General features: G+C 28.5%; 1 protein-coding gene across 4 annotated transcripts in view; it reads right to left on the bottom strand.

Annotated features, from left to right (window-relative positions):
- LOC143226122 (REST corepressor 1-like) overlaps positions 1-19,247 on the bottom strand; it is a 28,885-nt gene extending 9,638 nt beyond the window's left edge. The window contains exons 1-11 of one of the 4 annotated variants that reach the window (XM_076456655.1): positions 18,971-19,246; positions 18,692-18,754; positions 13,416-13,490; positions 11,045-11,097; positions 8,357-8,518; positions 7,431-7,552; positions 7,166-7,232; positions 4,826-4,929; positions 4,115-4,325; positions 1,839-1,916; positions 1,429-1,486 (exon numbers count right to left, since the gene is read on the bottom strand). In XM_076456655.1, the coding sequence (XP_076312770.1) occupies positions 1,429-1,486; positions 1,839-1,916; positions 4,115-4,325; positions 4,826-4,929; positions 7,166-7,232; positions 7,431-7,552; positions 8,357-8,518; positions 11,045-11,097; positions 13,416-13,490; positions 18,692-18,754; positions 18,971-19,097 (1,120 nt within the window). In that variant the 5' untranslated portion in view covers positions 19,098-19,246. Of the gene's footprint in view, positions 1-1,428; positions 1,487-1,838; positions 1,917-4,114; positions 4,326-4,825; positions 4,930-7,165; positions 7,233-7,430; positions 7,553-8,356; positions 8,519-11,044; positions 11,098-13,415; positions 13,491-18,691; positions 18,755-18,970 lie in introns of all 4 variants that reach the window. The other 3 variants (XM_076456656.1, XM_076456657.1, XM_076456658.1) reach the window with 3 other exon arrangements.
- Between the last annotated feature and the right edge of the window lie 298 nt (positions 19,248-19,545).

Genomic DNA, 19,545 nt, shown 5'->3' with positions numbered 1-19,545 from the left:
TTAAACATAAGAGAGAACTATTACAAATCCTGAAAGAAAGGATGTGATGGGTAGAGGTCTGATTTTCTAGTTAATATTTCTGAAATAAAACAAAATTGAAAGCTATAAAAATTATGGATTGTCTGAGCAATGATAATTTTACACTTAGTAATTTACATTAAATTTTATATTTATTGGATGGGCAGTGAATAAAATAGAGAAGATGAAATGCCTACAGAAAATGTGTTACCTTTCTCACACTAGGAGAAACTCAGAAATTTTTCATATATTACCTTATAAAATTAAAACTTAAAACCTATATAATCTTAAAATATAGATTATTACCTACTATTTTATGCTATAATAATCAGTATAACAAACAAAAAGTCATTTAATAAAAATTTTGAACGTAGACCATTAAAACCTCATGATATACATAATAAATATCTGGGCAGATAAGAATTAATTTTAAAGAAAATTTTAATAAAAGCAGTGTGTAACTTTTTTTAACAAAATTTTTATGGCCAAGAGGCTGAGGCTTTTGGAGAAACCCAGAGATATTAGTCAGTTTCTAATTCGATAACATTTTTCTATAAGCTGTCTATATTTTTATCATCTACTTTACTTATTTTGGTTTGATTAATTTTTATTATTTTTCAAGTTTTCTTAAGATAAAATATGTCAAAAGAGCCTTTCTTTATCCTTAAATATGGGTTACAGTAATGTTTAGTGAGTTTTTTGCCTCTCAACTACAATGCTGACCTTGACCTGTAAAGTGGGCATTTGGACCTTTTCATGTTCACTTGGGCTCTTTCTGTCAAAAGTTAAGAAGCATTCTGCCCAGAGCACATTCTACCACAGGATACAAAAATCAGTGTATATAGTAACTGTGCACCACTGTGAACTAATCCTGGCTATGAAACTGTGTTAAAGATTGATTTTCATTGAGAAAAACCAAACCCACTGGAATAAAATTTAAAAAGTAGACCACTTTTATTTTTAAGGCAAAATTTAAGAGTCCTATAAAACTTAAATAGTTGTCCAGGTTTGTGTGAAATGTATAATACTGTATTTTACCATGGAATTGGAGATCTTACTCCAGTATGTTATATTTAATATACACAGATATGATTTCCAGTACCCTTTAAATTTATTCTATATATACATATAGTTTTCTGTAAGGAATGTGGATGTTATGTGACAAAATTAGAAGGAATCTTCTCACCTAACACATAATAACACTAATGGTCGAAGGACAGTATTTTGAAAGAGGAGAGTTTATGGGAATTTCCTTTAGAAAGTACAAGTAATTTTTGGAAAAATATGTAAATTTAATTTTAAATGTTAACCAATATTATTCTCTAATTGCAATAAAATTTTAATACAATAATTGTATTGCTGCATGACTACCAATTTGCTAAACTATTTTAAACTCTCCCGATACTCTACCTTGAACAGCCAATAAAAGTTCCTCGTGTGTCCATCGAGCATTTATCCGATTTGCAACCTACAAGGAGACCAAACCGTGATTGTACAGAAGTCCTAAGCATTAAAATTATACTATTACAGCTGTTTCTCAACACTACAGTTTGATTTTTAAATATCTGTTACCATTCTCCTACACAAATACAAACATACCTTTCAGCTCAATATATACAAAATCATGAAATATAAATAAAATAATTTTTAGTAAAATCTAAAAACTAAACTGCAACAAGCACTGTCATATTTAATTATGTTACAAAAAACAAAACTTTAAAAATTAGAAAGCATTTATTGATGATCACACACACAAAAAAAAACTTTCAACCAGAAATTTTACTTATTACAAGTTGTGTTAACTAGATAGTTCCAGTTACCTCATTAGTCAAAAACCCATTGATCCCAGCAGCTATTTTGTGTTTTAACTGGCTAACCATCTGTTTATTATTCTGGACCTGCAAGATGACTGTGTTTTAATTTACAGTAATAGAAACTTAATACTGGATATTGAAATAAAATATAAAACATTATTACTCAAGGAAATATAATATTAAAATGTAGCAAAAGTAATCACCATAAGGTGTCAATTATTTATTGTCTGTTTCAGGCAGAAAAAACCCACACATTTCTAGACTTAGGATTAACTGTTGCATCCACCACACCTCTCAGCCTTTCTAAAACTTTCTATCATTAAACTCTATGACAGAGAAAAAACAGTCAGAGACTAAATGAACTAACATGATTTTTTCTCTTATTGTTCTATAACAAAAACCATATTTAAAAGAGATGATATGGCAATAGGTAACTGTATTATTTATTATACTGCTAGTAATATAAGATCCATAAATCAGTATAACCATTTTTTTTCTCCATAACAGTATAGACTAGATTATCAGTCACATTAGAGATATTACAATAAGGTAAAAAGTACATATTAACCCTTTTGCTATGGGTTCAATATAATGTATGTATACAAGTTCATCTACACATTTGCACACATTAAGTGTTTGCACTATAACTTTTGATAAACAACATGTATCTCCACAAAATTTGATAGACTTTTAGTAAAAATTACAAGTATTTTGTATCGAAAAAAATTATAGATTTCTAAATGAAATATTTTTACTAAAGATTTGTTTGTGAAAATAGTGTTTGTTTCATTCCTAGTCTGAGTGCAAACTAATTTCATGTTATGATTTAAAAAAAGGTATTCTTTGTCCAAAAAAATTTCAGATATTATTTGCATAATCTCTAAAACCTTCTAAATACAATTCAAATGTTTGTTTTCAGCAAGACTTTATATTTTATGTTATTTTCTATACTCTAACAATGTGGGGTCAATCACTTGATCAACCTCATAAAAATTAGGAAATAAATATAAATTATGCTTTTTTCATGCTAGAATTACTACATATTATAAAACAAAAGTACATATGTTTAGCCTAAGTAGCTTAAGTCTCAATGTTATATATTTACATGTATATTTATTATTTTTTTTATTATATCAACTTTTCAGTCATGCCTAGTTAACATTACATAACTTGCATTGATGAGGTACACGTGCATTTATCTTATGTATCCAGTAATACAAAAATGACCTTTAGTCTTCCTGTCTTGGCTGTGTTTTAGTGAATTAGTATTTCATAATTATAGTTACATTTGAATTATTATACATTATGTACAAGTACATAGATTATTACTATTTAGCAATAAATTAAATTTAAAGTAAAGAAAACAATTACCTCTTCTAACTATGACATTTGAACTTGGTTGCTGCTTGACATAGGCTGCTAAACCTTTTAAAATTTTGCACATGGAGGATATCAAACAAAATTGTTTTTAGGTTTTATATATACAATTAAGTAATCAAAAAATCATAAATAACTGTATTGATACCATAGAATTCCACCATAATTTATTAAGTTTAGTAACTAAGATGTATTTAGATTTAAAAAAATACAAAACTCAGCAGATTAAAGACACAATGTACCTCCTTGAAATCTTGGATTGAAAGAGCATGGTAGCCTTTTCACAGATTAAAATAGCTGAGAAAAACCACTCTGGGGACATTCTAAACTATTGACTGGTTAGTCACACATACAAAGTAGGTGTATATAAGGGACCATTTAAAAAATGAAAATTGGTGAACAGGGGCCACTGTGTTTGATTCAGTATATAAGCCAAATCTCAGCAAAATAGAGATATGATGTTCTTATTTTATATTCCAGCTGGATAATATTAGTTCCTAATTTGTATGAAACTATAGATTTAGTATTTTGACAGCACATTTGACATCTAATTTTAAACAGTGCTACATCCAACATATCATGCGATTCACTAAAATCCATATTTGGATGTGTTTTTTAATATTTACTTCTAAATTAAGAAATTAGTTCATATATAATACAATAATATAATAATAGTTTGAATTATAATCTAAAATTTGATTCCAAATTTATTGACATAAATTCATAAAATAACAATTCAATGAAATTTTGAATGCAAATTAACAAATGCAATTACATGGCCTTTGACCCGTGATCCATCATGAGGTTAAACAGTAATTTCTCTATTATAAAAGCATAAAACATGAGCATTTAAGTCCTCCTTTCAAAATCATAATGAACATTAGCCAGCAAGTACAGTTACTTACCTGTCTCTTTAAAGATACAATTTCCAAATCTAATGATCTCAGACTATTTTCTGCCTGATTAGGTGGTCCTGTTGCTATAGATATCAAATCTTCATGACTGAGATACATGCCTCGGGGAGGTTTTCTCTTACTTCTCATTGGGTTGTGACGGGCCGAGGTGGACTCGTGCTTCTTCATTGGCCCGCCAGCACTGCGCATCATCCCAGTTCGACTACAAATAACACGAACAGTAAAGGTCGTTAGATGTAAATATATTACTAAAGAAGGAGAACAATGTATGGAAATGTGACATACCATCACTGAACCTCAGGTACATGGAAACCATACCTAACAACATTTTGAAGAATTACGTGCATTCCCATGATTAACTGTGTGTGCATTAAGTTATAGAAATGCTTTAACTTTATATAAATATTTATTTTAAATTTAAGGGGTGGACAAGAATAACTAGCTATGTTATACTTGACTTATTTAAATAAAGGAAAAAGCTGTCATTAAAAGAGAATAGAATTCTTCTCTGATAAACAATTATTATTACTTAATTTTTTTCAAATCAGTTTCATTCTTAATACATTTTTTTTTTTATAAATATATTTCTCATTTTGGTTCACCTTCTAAATTCTACTAATACAGAGAGAGAGAGAATATCATTAACTGAAACAAGCAGTCTATAAAAACTATATCACAAATACAGAACAGAAAGGTAATTACCGCCAGTACTGATAACAGCCATTGCATAAAATTCCTTTTGAAGTAGGAAATAACTGAGAGTAATATGCTCCACAGTTTGAGCAAGACTTGGAACTTTCCTCTTTCTGAAAACCAAACAAGGATAAAAATAAATGGACATACAGTAAGATAAAGTTCTTTACACAGGTAATTTTTTCAAGAGGTTACAATTTCATTAAATCTAATACATAAAAGAAAAAGTCACTTGTATATCAGTAACTCAAAACTTAAGATTTGATTTAAATCTTTTGTGTCAAACCCTCTGACTGGCATTGGTATATTTGAATTCACAGATAGCATTAGACAAGGTTTCACATAAAAAGCTTGTTAAAAAGTTATCTTTGCAGGTGTGTGGGATAAGTTGGCTAGTTTGAAGAAAGCAGAGGGTTGTTATAAATGCATTTCAGTTAAACTGGATTAATGTCGTATATGGAGACAGAAACTCCAAAATTTGTAGTATGGAGTATCTACAAATAGATACTCATATCTGTATGAGTATTAATACAATATTTAGCCTAGATTTAGGCTAAATCTCTTTAGCCTCATTTTTTGCTCTCATTAAAAAAGAGCAAAATGTACCTTTGCTCTTTTTAATTTCATTAATGAAAGAACGGTCAATAGATTATTTAAATTTGTTGATAACATTAATATTCTGGGAATTACTGGCTGTAAAATGGATACTACTGTTTTACATATGGATTTGGATTATTTGTTGAGTCTGTTTGTTTTGGAATTTCTCACAAAGCTACTCGAGGGCTATCTATGCTAGCCGTCCCTAATTTAGCAGTGTAAGACTAGAGGGAAGGCAGCTAGTCATCACCACCCACCGCCAACTTTTGGGCTACTCTTTTACCAACGAATAGTGGGATTGACTGCACATTATAACGCCCCCACGGTTGGGAGGGCAAGCATGTTTGGCGCGACAGATGAATAAATGAGAGATGACTTTTATTTACAATAAATGCAAGATACTGCATGTCAGTTATCAGAATTTGAATTATAACTATAATTTGGATGGGAATAACCTTAAGAATCTCACAAACGAAAAGGATCTTGGCATAATGGTTGATAAATCTCTTGAGCCATGAAAACAGAGTGCTGTTGCTAGTGGTAGGGCAAATAAAATTTTAGGTTATATCTACAGAAATACTTAATACAAGTCTAACGAGGTTGTAATTTTATTGTATAGGTCACTGATTAGGCCATATTTGGAGTAGTGTGTTCAGATTTGGGCTCCTTATTTTAGAAAAGACATTGAACTGTTGGAAAGGGTTTAGAGGAGGGTGTTTTTCAAATTTTCAAACAGAATTTTATGTTTAATAAATACAATAGCCATTCACCTACTGCAAAATGCTAAAGTTCTGGGAAAGATGGAAAGTTAATTTGATTCAAATGGAATAATTTATATCACTTCCCCCTTAGTCTTGCACGTGTTATGGGAAAAAAAACAAACCCTTTGTAATACATTAATATTTACTATTTAGAAAATAACTGTACAAAATATTGAAATCCTAGTAATATTATTTATTACATAGGAAAGTTAAATCACTTCACACTATCTCACTAGTTTCAAATGCAAAAAAGTGCTACCTGTGATCTTTTTAAATATGTCAACTGCTAAAAATGTGTTGTCTGTGTACTTTTCAAATACATAAACTGCATGTGTTTTTGTTAAAAAACCACAAGTTTTATGGTGTAATTTACTTCTACTTATCCAGCTTTACACTTAATTTCCAGTACAAAATATTCAGTAAGATGTTTCATATCAAATTCAGTATTCTATGTTTAGCTTTTCTGTGTTAATTTATTGCCCAAAAGTTATACATTTTTTTAAAAAAGGAAAAATTATATAATGAAACTTTCCCAACATAGTTCTATTTAATACTTCTATCATTCACCTAGATGAGTTGATAGCATGATCAAAACTGCAATATACACACTGATTACAAAATTAGTGTGTTACTAGTTGTGTATTTTGTATATATCATGCTACAGTTCCTAGTTTACTGGGTTACCACGAACAACGAATGACATGGAACTAGTATATAGAGAAATCTAGTGATTTTTAAAGTCACTTTAATTATTTAGTTACACAGTAAAGTAAAATTCATTCATCATCTACTACTCATCACATATTTAATACAATAACCAAGATTCTTGCATTTAATTATCAAAGTTGCATAGTGAATATATTTCATACAATCTACAAATGTCAACTTTGGACTTAGTTATGTTCTATTTTCTCTTGACTGTGTTGTTATGATCCAAACAAACATTTCTTTAAGAGAAGAAAAATATTCAGTAAAACATTCTAATATTTACCCCTTCTCCATTTTCTGTCTCCATATCACTGTCATTCTCAGAGACTGCTTCTGACCCTGCGTCACTACTAATAAATAAATTATTTTTGATAAACAAAGATTTCCAAACTAAGTGGTAATTAAGTTATATTATTAATTACTGATGGTTTGAATGGTTTACATATTATAGTAAACAAATTATCATTAGCTACATTCAATAACTTCCAAAAGTTTAATTTAACAAGGTTTGTTAATTTGCCTACAGAACTGAAATAAATTTTCATTACCTATTTTCATTCTGGTGACCTGACATTTTTCGAGCTTGTCGATCCATTAGACTGGTTCTGGTTCTTGTCTTCTTCCAAGAATAATAATATTTCACTAAACTTGATATAGACTTGTCTGGCAACTGACATATGTAATAATACAATGTATTAAAAAGACTCATGATAACTGAAAGCAAAAATATAAAGTAACCTAAAAATGATTAGAAACAATTCTGAAATTATTTCATAATAACTATATAGTTACAGAAATAAAGTCAAAATAGTTGCTAATATTTAATCACTGAAAGTGTAGGAACAGGTTAAAATGATAATGGACAGAGTTGAAAACTGAGAGATTAAGTTACTGAAAACTAAAACATGTTGAAGAAACCTACTGTGTAATGCATAGTCATATGAAGTGTTTTCTTAAATAACACCATAAAAACTCCTTATAGAGGATCAGCTGATACGTAATTTTAATATTTAAGCACACATAACAACAAATAAATTCCACTTGATATAAAATGCATTAGTTAGTATAAGGAAGAACTTTTCTTATTCATAATGTCTAAGATTACTAATACTGTGTAAAGAAATCCATATATACACATATCATGGGATGGGCATTTATCTCACTGTCTAAAGGAGTTACTTCTTATTATATGTATCAGCAAAAATACATTTACACTGAATTTTGAGCAATATTAGATCCTGCAACTTTAATAATATCATTATAATTTAGTATACCTTCAAAAAATGTTCTCCATTACATATTTTACACAAAGAAAAACACTAGATGCAAGCTAAAATCATTTCCATGGTCCTTTTCTATGCGCATTAAACTTGGTCATCTGAATGTTATTCTGGTTAACAATCAAGCAATTTAGTTAACAAGTTTTAACTGTATACTACAGTTTTACTTTTATTTGTTAATTTTCTCCTCTTACCATTTGACGAATTTTGTGAAAGCTTTTACCATGAAACTGGAATGCTTGCTCAAAAAGAACCTTATCTTCAACTGTCCATTCATCAGGAAATGGGGTAAAATTAGGAAGATCAGCCAAGGCTTTTTCTAAGTCATATTTATGCCAGTAAAGCATACCAAGAGCCTAAAACAAAATGTTAGCTTAATTAATTAAAAAAACAACAATTTGATTTTAAAATGTATTATGTTTAAAGACTACTTTTTACTATTATGAAATAAAAATAATATTGTTTCCTTATTTGAATAAAGGTTATCTAATGAATTTTGTCTAAAAAAACTGATCACTTGTAAAGAGGTTTACTAGATCACAAACTGACCTATTTCTACATTAATAATATTTTGTAATAAATGTTTTAATTACTAATTATGTTGTTAAACATTTAATAAACATGGGTAAAATAACGTTTTTTTTCTAATATTCTTTCTTATGCAACTGCAAAGAGGTGTGGATGTAGTCTTGAAACAATGCTAGGAAAATTGTACTGATGCAGTGTTCATATAGGAAAACAAGTACAGTGAAAACTGTAATAACATGGAATAATCATAAAAAGCTGGTAACTAGAGGTTCATGAAAGTTACAGCCATATTAAAAACTAATTCAATGACATATTAAAGTTTATTAGTTTCTTATTAATAGTTTTTATGTACAATAAGGTTCCATAATTATTAGCTTTCAATATTTTAAACCAATGAAATCTTCCAACTGTATCAGTACCAGTAGAATTATTCTTTCATAGAACAAGTATACAAAACAATTAAAACATCAACACTTTAAAAACATAAATAAATAATTAAAACAATAATGATTCATGTTTATAATACACTTAGATTTATCTGTATACTAGAATAAATGGATGTATGAATTGGTTTACTTTTATGCAAGAGAGAAAAAACTGTTGGGAAGTAGGTTAGTGGACTAAAATCTTTATTAAATTTTCTCTCTTTGAAGATTGCATTTTAGTATTAAGAGTAAAATGGCAATTGAAAGTACCTTTTAATTAACACTAAGTACATGTTGGACTAACCCTGTATCTCTGAAAATGTACATAAGAATGTTTGTTATAATTCTAAATTTACTACTTGTAGTTTCACAAAATTGATAAGTTTTCAGTAAACATTACATGATTGTTGTACAAAAAACAAAAACAACAGATATTTCAACAACAATCTGTATATGAATTTCTGAAGCCTTTATTTAGTCAGTCCATCTGACTCTTACTAGTCTAAGTGAAAGAATATTCGAAGGTTAAAAATAAAAATATTCAATTTCATCTTATTGTTTTTCTATTTTGTTTGTATAGCCTCTAGTACCTTCAAAATCAATACCAAAAGTTTTCTTTCACTAAAACTTTATATCTTATCTCTTAATTTCTCTACCTAATCGTGACAAATTCTTCAATTTACTGTGAAATGCTGAAAAACAAAATAAAATGAATAATAGTTTTCTAATGCATAATTGTTTTAAGATTTTCAAATTACTTATTTTTACAGTTTTAACTGTTAAACTTTTCACAACAGTTTTCTTTTAATTTTACAGTTTTATTTCCAGACCTTGTACCAACTGAAGTAATAAACCACTGTGAGAACCCAGCAGCTGTTTCTTGTAAACAAAATGTACACAATCTTTACACTTGCAGACATAAATATCTAGGTCAAAGGTTCTGCTCACTAAGTTAGTTGTTTAAAAACAAACAAACATACAGCTTTCAGATATGCATTTTAGAACAAAAAAAATATCAGTCACTATAACAGAATGTCCCAAAAATTACTATAACTTATCCAGCTTTCTAAGCAAGCTATGAATAGGTTAACAAATTAAGTGATTAAACACTAAAATGAAACAGTTCCACTGACTATTACTTAATGATAGAAAAGTAATAAAAAACTTGTAAAGATTTATTTAGAGAATAAGCTGTATTTTCTATTGATTATAAATATGTCTATCAGCCAGGTAAATTTGATAAGATAGCTATTTTGAAAGACAGAAAGATGGGAAGGGCTTCAGTTTCTCTGATTGGTTTAACTAAATCACTGATATCTCAGTAAATCAAGAAGTTATGAGGTTTGGATATAATACTCTTGCTTATAATTATGTATACTTTGTATTTCTAATTGGTTGGAAAGTGTTGAAGTCTGTTATCAAAATATCTAAAGTGGAGAATTTGGACTAGCACTCCTACGAAAAGTGGGGCCTAATAGGCCCCAGAGCAACTTGAAAGGTTATTAATATTAGACTAATAATTTTGTATTTAAATGAAATTGCCATTTAAATCCATTAATGAATGGATTAACGAGATTCCCACTGTCCCTATCTACTATCTAGCGAAACCACAGCCAGGGGAACGGGCTTGAAGAAATCAGGACTAGAAATGTCTTTTCGTAGGAGTGCTAGAGAAGTATCACATGACCCAGAGAAATGACTGAGAATTTGTTAAACATTTCCTTTTGAAAATAAGAAAGGACAACATAGATAATACTTGATTTATAAACCATGTTGTGATGTCACTTTTACTGACATACATTAAAAACAAAGTCATTTGACTTCTGAATGTAACTCTGTAAAAAGTGGCATGCATATTTTGACCCAGTCATACATATACGATGAACAATCATATGGCTATTAACAGTTACTTAGCATAAAATTACTTACTTGTTCTGCATTGTACCCATACTTTTCTTTTGCCAATATAATGTACTCATCCACTAAAAACAAATAATAATTTGTTTTAATACATTTTAAACACGGAACTATTTACACAGTTCACAAATTATAAAATTCAACTATATAATGAATAATGATTTTTTTCTTAACTGCCACAAGTTATCACCTTTTTATATTTTATAGTAATGCAATATTCTTTCAGGAATATGTTTTTGTTTACTAGCTCAAACAATAAAAGTATCAACTAGAAATCTGAAATCAAAACACCCTTATAAAATGCACTCAAACATGTCTTAAAAAAAGATCTTTCAATTTTTAAGGAGTAAGTATGTATCATATAACACAAGATAACATGTCTGCACATATAATTTAAGAGATCTTAGTTTTACATACCATTAGATTGCCCTTTACTGCATTATTTCAGAACTTATTGTTTGTTTGTTTTGAATTTCGCACGTTCATCACATCCTTATTCACAAAGAAAACTTGTTGATTATTTGGAAAAGTAAGACAAATATTATACAATTACTTATGTAATACAATGCAACAATTTATGATAGTTTAATTTCACTTAAGCCCTAATTTAAGACTATTTGTTTTACAACTTCACTGAATTAAAAAAATTATAGAAAATAAACTTGTATTCATTCTTCCACACATTAATCCTTCAACTGTGGTTGACATGATATGATGAAAATATTTTGCACACAACATTTGGAATGGCTCAATGCAAAAAAACTGCAAATCTCTGCACATGCGGTGGTAGGCAGCTCTACACAAGCCAAAAATAAAGGGGTAAAAAATAACTTCAAAATAGCTATTTATTTTATAAAAAATTTACCTACTTAATTTTGTACACAAAAACTTAAATATATTGCATATTTTGTGTTTATTTCAGCTTGCTCTGAGCAAAAACTTTATTTTATGCAAATGCCTTTTTTTTTTCTGAACATAAAATAATAGAGCCTTCTAGAAGGAAAGTGAAAACAGTTTTGAACAAAACACTATTTTGGACCTCGGAACTTTAATATAAATATAATTTTATTGTTTCTAATCCATCATTGTTTCTCAACATTTGCTATCATGATATAAAGCAGCTAGTGATCTACACATGTACTAAAAAGCTCATTTTCTATTCTTGCCAACAGTACAAGCCAATATGACTTTCAGTTCAGGAGTTTCACACAAAGACTGGAACAAAGTAATAAAAACTTAGCTTATCAATATGTTGATAGTAGAAAAGATGGTGTTGAACAACATCTATCATGAATACAGTCCTCATTTTCTGTATGTTTCTGTTATCATTTTGTACTTAATTTGAATTATAATATTGCAATGTGATATGAATATAAATGTATTTATTGAAACAGATTGACTTAAGTGCATTTTGCAGACAAGTTTGCTGTTTGATAAAAAACAAAAATAACTTAATGAAAGAAAATAACATAAAAACAGTTTAGAAATTATTACATGTATTAAATTAAAGCTTCCAACTAACATGTTTGATGCCTGTGACCTTAAACACAGTTAAACTGTGTGTGGCATTTTTCAAATGAAAACAGAGATAAAGGTTTTATAAAATAAAAACTTTCCAATAGTTTTAAAAGAATGTAGGTAGACACAAAAAAAAAACAGTAACAGAAACCTACACCACAAATGTAAGCATTTTAATTGTTTCTTTAAAAAACTATCACAATGAAATTGTTTTGAATTTTCATAGTTTAAAGTTCATATGAATATCACATAAGAAAATATTTACTTTGCACAAGTCACATAAAATGTAAAAACAAGTTGATCTCAAATTTCAAACTATTTCATCCATTAGTTTTTTCCCCCTCCAAAGCAATAAAACAAACTACACAATATATGTGTTGAGTAGATATACCAAGGATTTTTAGAATTAAAACTACATAAAAGAACATTTAGTGATTTCCAACAAAATCAAACCTCATTACAAATAATTCATATATTAACACTACAGTTTACATTTTAATGCTAGTTTCAACTGTTTAGTGAACCTGTTTTGTTCAGCATATTTTATAAAACTAGGTGATATTAAAGGAATGTCATATTTACCTTAAATTTAATAATTATAGTAGTTTTAATAGATTATATTTGACACAGAAAATTAGCAATTACATAGGTCCTATAACCACAGAACTGAATCTTATAACAATTACTTAACAAAAGGGGAATAAAGTTATTTGAGACCAAACATCTTTATAAGCAAGTAAGTTTAATGTTTTCCAACTGAATAAACAAAAAATAAAACTAAGTGATCTTCTAAACTCCTGACATGAATTTCATTTGATTCAACTCTCCACTTCTTAAGAAAAATATATTTAAAAACTTAACTTACATTTGTTATCAGGTATTTCTGGACAAGGGGACCAAACCAAAAGGGCTCGCTCTGGAACATATTCAGGACATGGGGCTACCACAGTAGACAGGATAAACATTAACACTTTAACACAAATGCTTTTCAAGATAAAAGCATTAAAAAACAGAGTAAATGAAAAACAATGTGGAAATTTGTAGGTATTTTTGGAATGATCTGCAGCTACAAATTTACAAAAAGAAAATTATTAAATACTGATACACAATTAAGAGGCAAAACCAAGTAATGAAAAATACAAGTGATAATTAATATTAATACATATTCACAATTTCTATAAATGCAAGCAAAGCCAGTTAACTTTTAGGCCTACCTTTATACATACATAAATTTCAAAATAGATTTGGGAGATCACTGAATAAATTCTTTGTTGTTTAATCACTTTAACAGGACTTTAACCCATAGCTTCTTTAAGATAGAGATAAAATTCATGGAATTTCTTATCCTTGGTAATACAAAGTGAAAACTGTACACTAATTAATGAAGAGTGAAACAAAATACATTGATGAAGGAAGGATTCTGTAAACAGATATTTAGTACTTGTATTCAAAACTAGTATCTGGTAGGAAGTTTCCAAATTCTATCATGTCCATGTAAATATGATAATTTAATGTATATGTTATTTATACAAGTAACACAGAAATAGAACAATTTAAATACATGAATATTGATAAAACACACTAATTACATGATTCTTAGATAGAGCTGGACAATTAACTCAATTAATTAATGCTGATTAATGTCAAATAGAGTAACTGAAATTATGATTAATCTGATTAATGACAAAAGATAATCAATAAAAATTATTATTCTTGCAAGCTGTTAATTTTTTTATTATTCCAACTATTTAAATAATTAATTATTTTCAGTATGATTTCTTATTTCAAGGTTGGACAGGTTAATTGATTAATGTCACAAATCACAAAAATAATGAACAAAAAATCTAAGTGTGAAAACTGACAATTTTTGATTACTCCAACTATTCAACTTTCACATAAAAACTGTCAGTAAGTTGAATATAATAAATTAATAATCTTAACAATTAATCAATTTAAAAAATTCACTAACTGTACATTTCTGTTGCTAGAAAAACAAATTAAAACCAAGAGTACAAGCCTACTAAAGTGATTAAACAACTAATAACTTATCCATTGGCCCCCATTCTGAAATATATGATGCATATTTATGTAATTAAATTTAGGAACAAGGAACCTGTTAGTCTATTGAAATCATCTCATTCATTAAACTTGAAAATAAAATGAAACACTCAAAGCCAATCATTATCACTGAGATATTTATCAAACATTCTCTTAAACTCCCTTAAATTTACTGAATCCACTACATTTGAAGGCAACTCATTTTAAAGGCTAATCATCCTTTCATTAACAATAAAACTATCTTAACTGAAAATAATTCCTATCCTGACAAAATTTACATTTCTGTCTCCATATCCTACATTATCATCAAGTATGAAAAATGATGCTGCATCAACACTTTCGATTCCTTTAACAATCTGAAATACTGTACCTAAATCATATACATTCTAACTTCTTTTTTTTTTTAAAAAAAAAGACAACAATTTCAGCAATCTTAACCTGTCCTCATATCACAACTTTCCCATCCAAGGTTTCATTTCTACTTTTAACCCTTACCAACAATGCAGTGTCCCTATCTAACAAATGAACACAATGCTCCAACTGTGGCCTAACCACTAATGTATATTAAAAGCTTGTTATTTGAATAGGAAATTAAAATCTCTTTGTATTGTCATCATCTTAATACAATGTATTTTTTGAACAATAATTCTTAATAAGTCAAAAAGTTGTAAATGACTGTTGTATTCAAGAATTAACAGAGTTATTCAATGACTTTTTCAAGCAAAAACTACAAGTCTGTGAAAAAAAAGGGATAATATTTATCTGGATCAAAACACAAGTTTTCACCATCTAAACAACATAAAATTTTAAGTTGTTATTAATATAGTAAAAATATGTAAAGAAATACAAAACTGTATTACATACTAGCATTATGAATTATTAAACAAAATCAACCACACAAAAGAAACATTAGAATGACATTTGGTTAATTATTTTCTTCCTTTTATGGCAAAAATGTAAACATCTACACATGTAAAGTAACACATATAGTGGTTGTTATAAAGGGACATGTTATTAAATCCAATGTTCTCTTTTTACAACACTAAATTGTTTGCCTTCTACAGTTAATACTTATAACTTATTTTCGTAGTAGTTGATAGATTTTACAAGCACTTATATATAACATTTTTAACATGATATCATACAGTTGTTAATCAATGAGCAAAACAATATTTCAAAATTAAGTTTTAATTTAAAAAATGGTTGTAATCATTTGGTAACATAGAAACAATAGTAAAAAAAACAAAAACAATACAAAAACAAAGGAACCACCAAGTTTGAAAAATTACATAAATTTTTTTTTTTCTAGTAACTCTTCTACATCAGTGCTTTTAAAATGAGTAGTAATAGAAGTAACTATGGTAATATACCTGCAATTAATAGAGTAAAATATGAGAAAAAGTAACCAGTTTTTATATTTATTTGTAACAGAAAACACATGCTAATGTACAATGCAGTGAATACATAGGTCTCCTATGAAAGATACTTTTGCTTTACAAATAATATTGCCCCTTATTTTCAAACTGCCATACAGTTTATCAGTGTAAGATTGTTCTATATATTCTGGGATATTCTCCAGAATCCAGCTAAGTCATTTGGTTATCTTTTTATATGTTTTTACACAAGCCCACATATCCTTAAGAATGTTCATACTGAGACTACGTGCAGGGAAAACCATAGTCGTTATTGTTCCAGTGGCTTCTTTTTCTGTCTAAATATCCTTTCACCACATTTGCTGATTCACTGCCTTGCTATAAGATAAATCTTCTGATAAGTCATGTTTCTGTGAGAATAACATGATGGACCAGAATCAACCTGTACTTGTCAGCAGTCAGGGTACCACCAATTTTGTGTTGACTATTGGCTAAGATGCAATCCCAAACTTGCAATATTACTAGCCATGCTTCATTGAAAATATATCTTAACTATGATAACATTCCTTCCACCATCAAACTATCACTGACTGCTGCCATATAATTAAAACCTGAAATCATAATTAAAGATAATATGTATCCAATTTTCTTCATTCCACTTTTCATGGTCCAATGCTTATTTCAATCCTTTGGTTTGGTTACTTCTTCTCAGCAACAATTTTCAATCAGTTACACATTTATTGAGAATAAATACTTCATTTTTAGTATGTATCAAACTGTTCTTAAGGTAGCATTTAAGACTGTACTTACAATAGCATTATTGGTAGGGTCTGCATTTGACCATCATTTATTTCAAGGAACTTACCCCAAAAATACTTTCTGGAAGCTTTGCTTTTCTATATAACCACTTATTTTATTAATAGTAGAAACAGTTCCCCTGAAACATGGAGTTTTGCTGAAATTTTAACAAATCATACATATACTGACCGAAGTATGACTGCTTGTAACTCTATGGCCTTTATACTGGTTTAAACATTTTCCACTTGGTTGAATGATGACAATCAATCACAGTGTAAGCCACCTATATGTGACTGTGGCCTATTGCAGTTCATTTTTACACAGTAAAGGGCTGACATTTCCATAGTATTTGCTTTTACACCCTACCCTTTATTTAACAGCGTACAAAACATTTCCAACAATAAATATTAATGAAATCAGAATAAATGGTCTTGAAAGTGGCAAATCTCCTACTATAACATTTTAGCATCATTTCAGTAAACTGTATAGTTAATCATGAGATGACATTGTAATAAAACTAATATAACAGTGACAGCTTGCTGCATTTAATTCTGTGGTTAAGTATTTTGAAAGTATCAGCAAATTATTACATTGAGAAACTTTACATCAAAAAAACTAAAACATAAATGCTTATATTACAACAGAAGTGTTAAGGTAGCACTTATGTTATACACAAAAAGGTTTTCATTCCAAAAATGTTACTTAGCTATTTAAATGGGTATAAATAGAAAAATACAATATTTATAATACTACACAAACATTTCTGTAGTTTATTTTGGAATGTTTTAAGTAAGAAAACAGCTTCTTTAATGTGAAAAAACAATAAACTAATTAATACATAAAATTATTTAGAATAACAAATAAACTTCAATTTCTACAAATGTGCTATTAATTACATATAATAATATTTTTAAAAGTATATTAACAAGCACTAAACTTTGATAAATAACAGATATTTCAAAATCTTAATTTGTTTGACAAATTAAAAATTTCCTAATATGAAAAAAACAATTTTTAACTAATGAGCCATGTAAAAAGCATTTGACTTTTACTGGCAAATGAAACTTTGAATAAAACCTAAAATTAATAGGGAAAATTATAATTTTTTTAACTAATGAGCCATTGGAAAAAATTTTTGATATTTGATGGTGAATGAAACATTTGGTAAAAACTTCAATTAATATAAATTAGTGTTTAATATGCATGGATTAAAAATTATATCAATGATATATTGGTGAAAAGGAAAATGAGGCTATGGTATCTACACTCCTATCTTGCATTTCTAAAACTTATTTGAAAATAAATACAACAAAAAATATAAAGTACAACAATTACTACATATAAAACTGGAGCCTGAAGTGGCCAATAGGAAAAGGAGCCTGCAGTGGCAACACTCCTATGCAACATGTAGAAGTACTTTTACAATTACAAGAGCAAATTATCTCAGAATTTCCTTTCACTGAAAGTAAAACGATAATGTATTACTGAAGTATTAAATGAAAATAATGAATTTTAGATATTTATGTTCCTTTATCGTTGCACGTGAAGATCTTCCAGTCCTACAACCTAGCAGTACCACCACAAAATGGCTCTCATCAACATCATACATGAATGTGAAAATATCCTTTTAAAATTAATAAAGGTAGTTTTATCGTGTTTATAAAAAAATAAAAACTATACTTAAATTAGATCACGTAAATCTAAAATTATCATCATGAATCTACAGAAGATAGTGAAATTACTATATCACTTTTAACCTTTTAACAGTTTATTCAATTTTGACTCCAATCCGTTTGTATAACTTAGCATTCTTGACCACAAAAAGATATAAATAGGTTTAGGCCTATAATTAAAACATAATTGCATAAGTATTATGCACAGATTTTGAACTCAGAACTCCTAATTTATTTACCAAGAGAAACTGGAAATTCTGGAACACAAGCCTGATAATCTTCCCCAATTCGCATTCCGGAGTCTGTGAAAGCAAAAATACACCTACCGTTTAGCACCTTTGTTGTAAAACTAATATTTCACGATACCGATAACATACATACAAAAAAGTTACCATTTTAAAATGCAAAAATACAGTTATCTAATATCATATGAACTTGGATTTCAGCTGAAATGTAAAAATTCAAAACACTAAATCCTTAAGATAAAACCAATTTTGGTCTACTTTGTCATTCATTACCATGCTCCGAATCATCTGTCGTACTGTCTTCATCTGAGAAATGGCCATTATTAGCTGGACTTGCACCGCGAGATCTACGACCGTTTCGCGTAGTTAACTCTTCACCATTTCTTTCTGCTAAAACCATTTTTGAACACAATTTGAAAATAACAAAAAATAAAAATAAAGTATATACTACAACCGTGTCGTTATATGTGTTATTCGCGATCTACGAAAACCACTATCGTTATTCACCTCCGTAGTTTTAGAGTAACTGCTTACATTACTTGGGACCAAATAGAAGACAGCGTGAAAAAGAACGGGTAGTATCCTTTCAACAAAGAAATTAGTTCCACTTTCAAACAAGTTTTTAATGAAAAATTTCTATTAATTTGAATCAAATATCTCATTTCAGCAAACTACTTATGCATTTATGTGTACTTACTTTTTCATATTGCACAGAATATTATTATTTAAGACAAACTTATATAAAAGAGTAATTGGTAAGCTTACAGAAATTATTTCCATGAAAATAATTAATTTAGATAAGAATAATAAATGGTGTAAACCAAGCACATAGATAAAGAACTTATAAG

This window comes from Tachypleus tridentatus, chromosome 9 (genome assembly GCF_004210375.1).
Source record: "Tachypleus tridentatus isolate NWPU-2018 chromosome 9, ASM421037v1, whole genome shotgun sequence".
Classification (NCBI taxonomy): Eukaryota; Metazoa; Arthropoda; class Merostomata; order Xiphosura; family Limulidae; genus Tachypleus; species Tachypleus tridentatus.
Note: the sequence above shows the minus strand (reverse complement) of the source record. Positions and strands in the feature narration are given on the sequence as shown.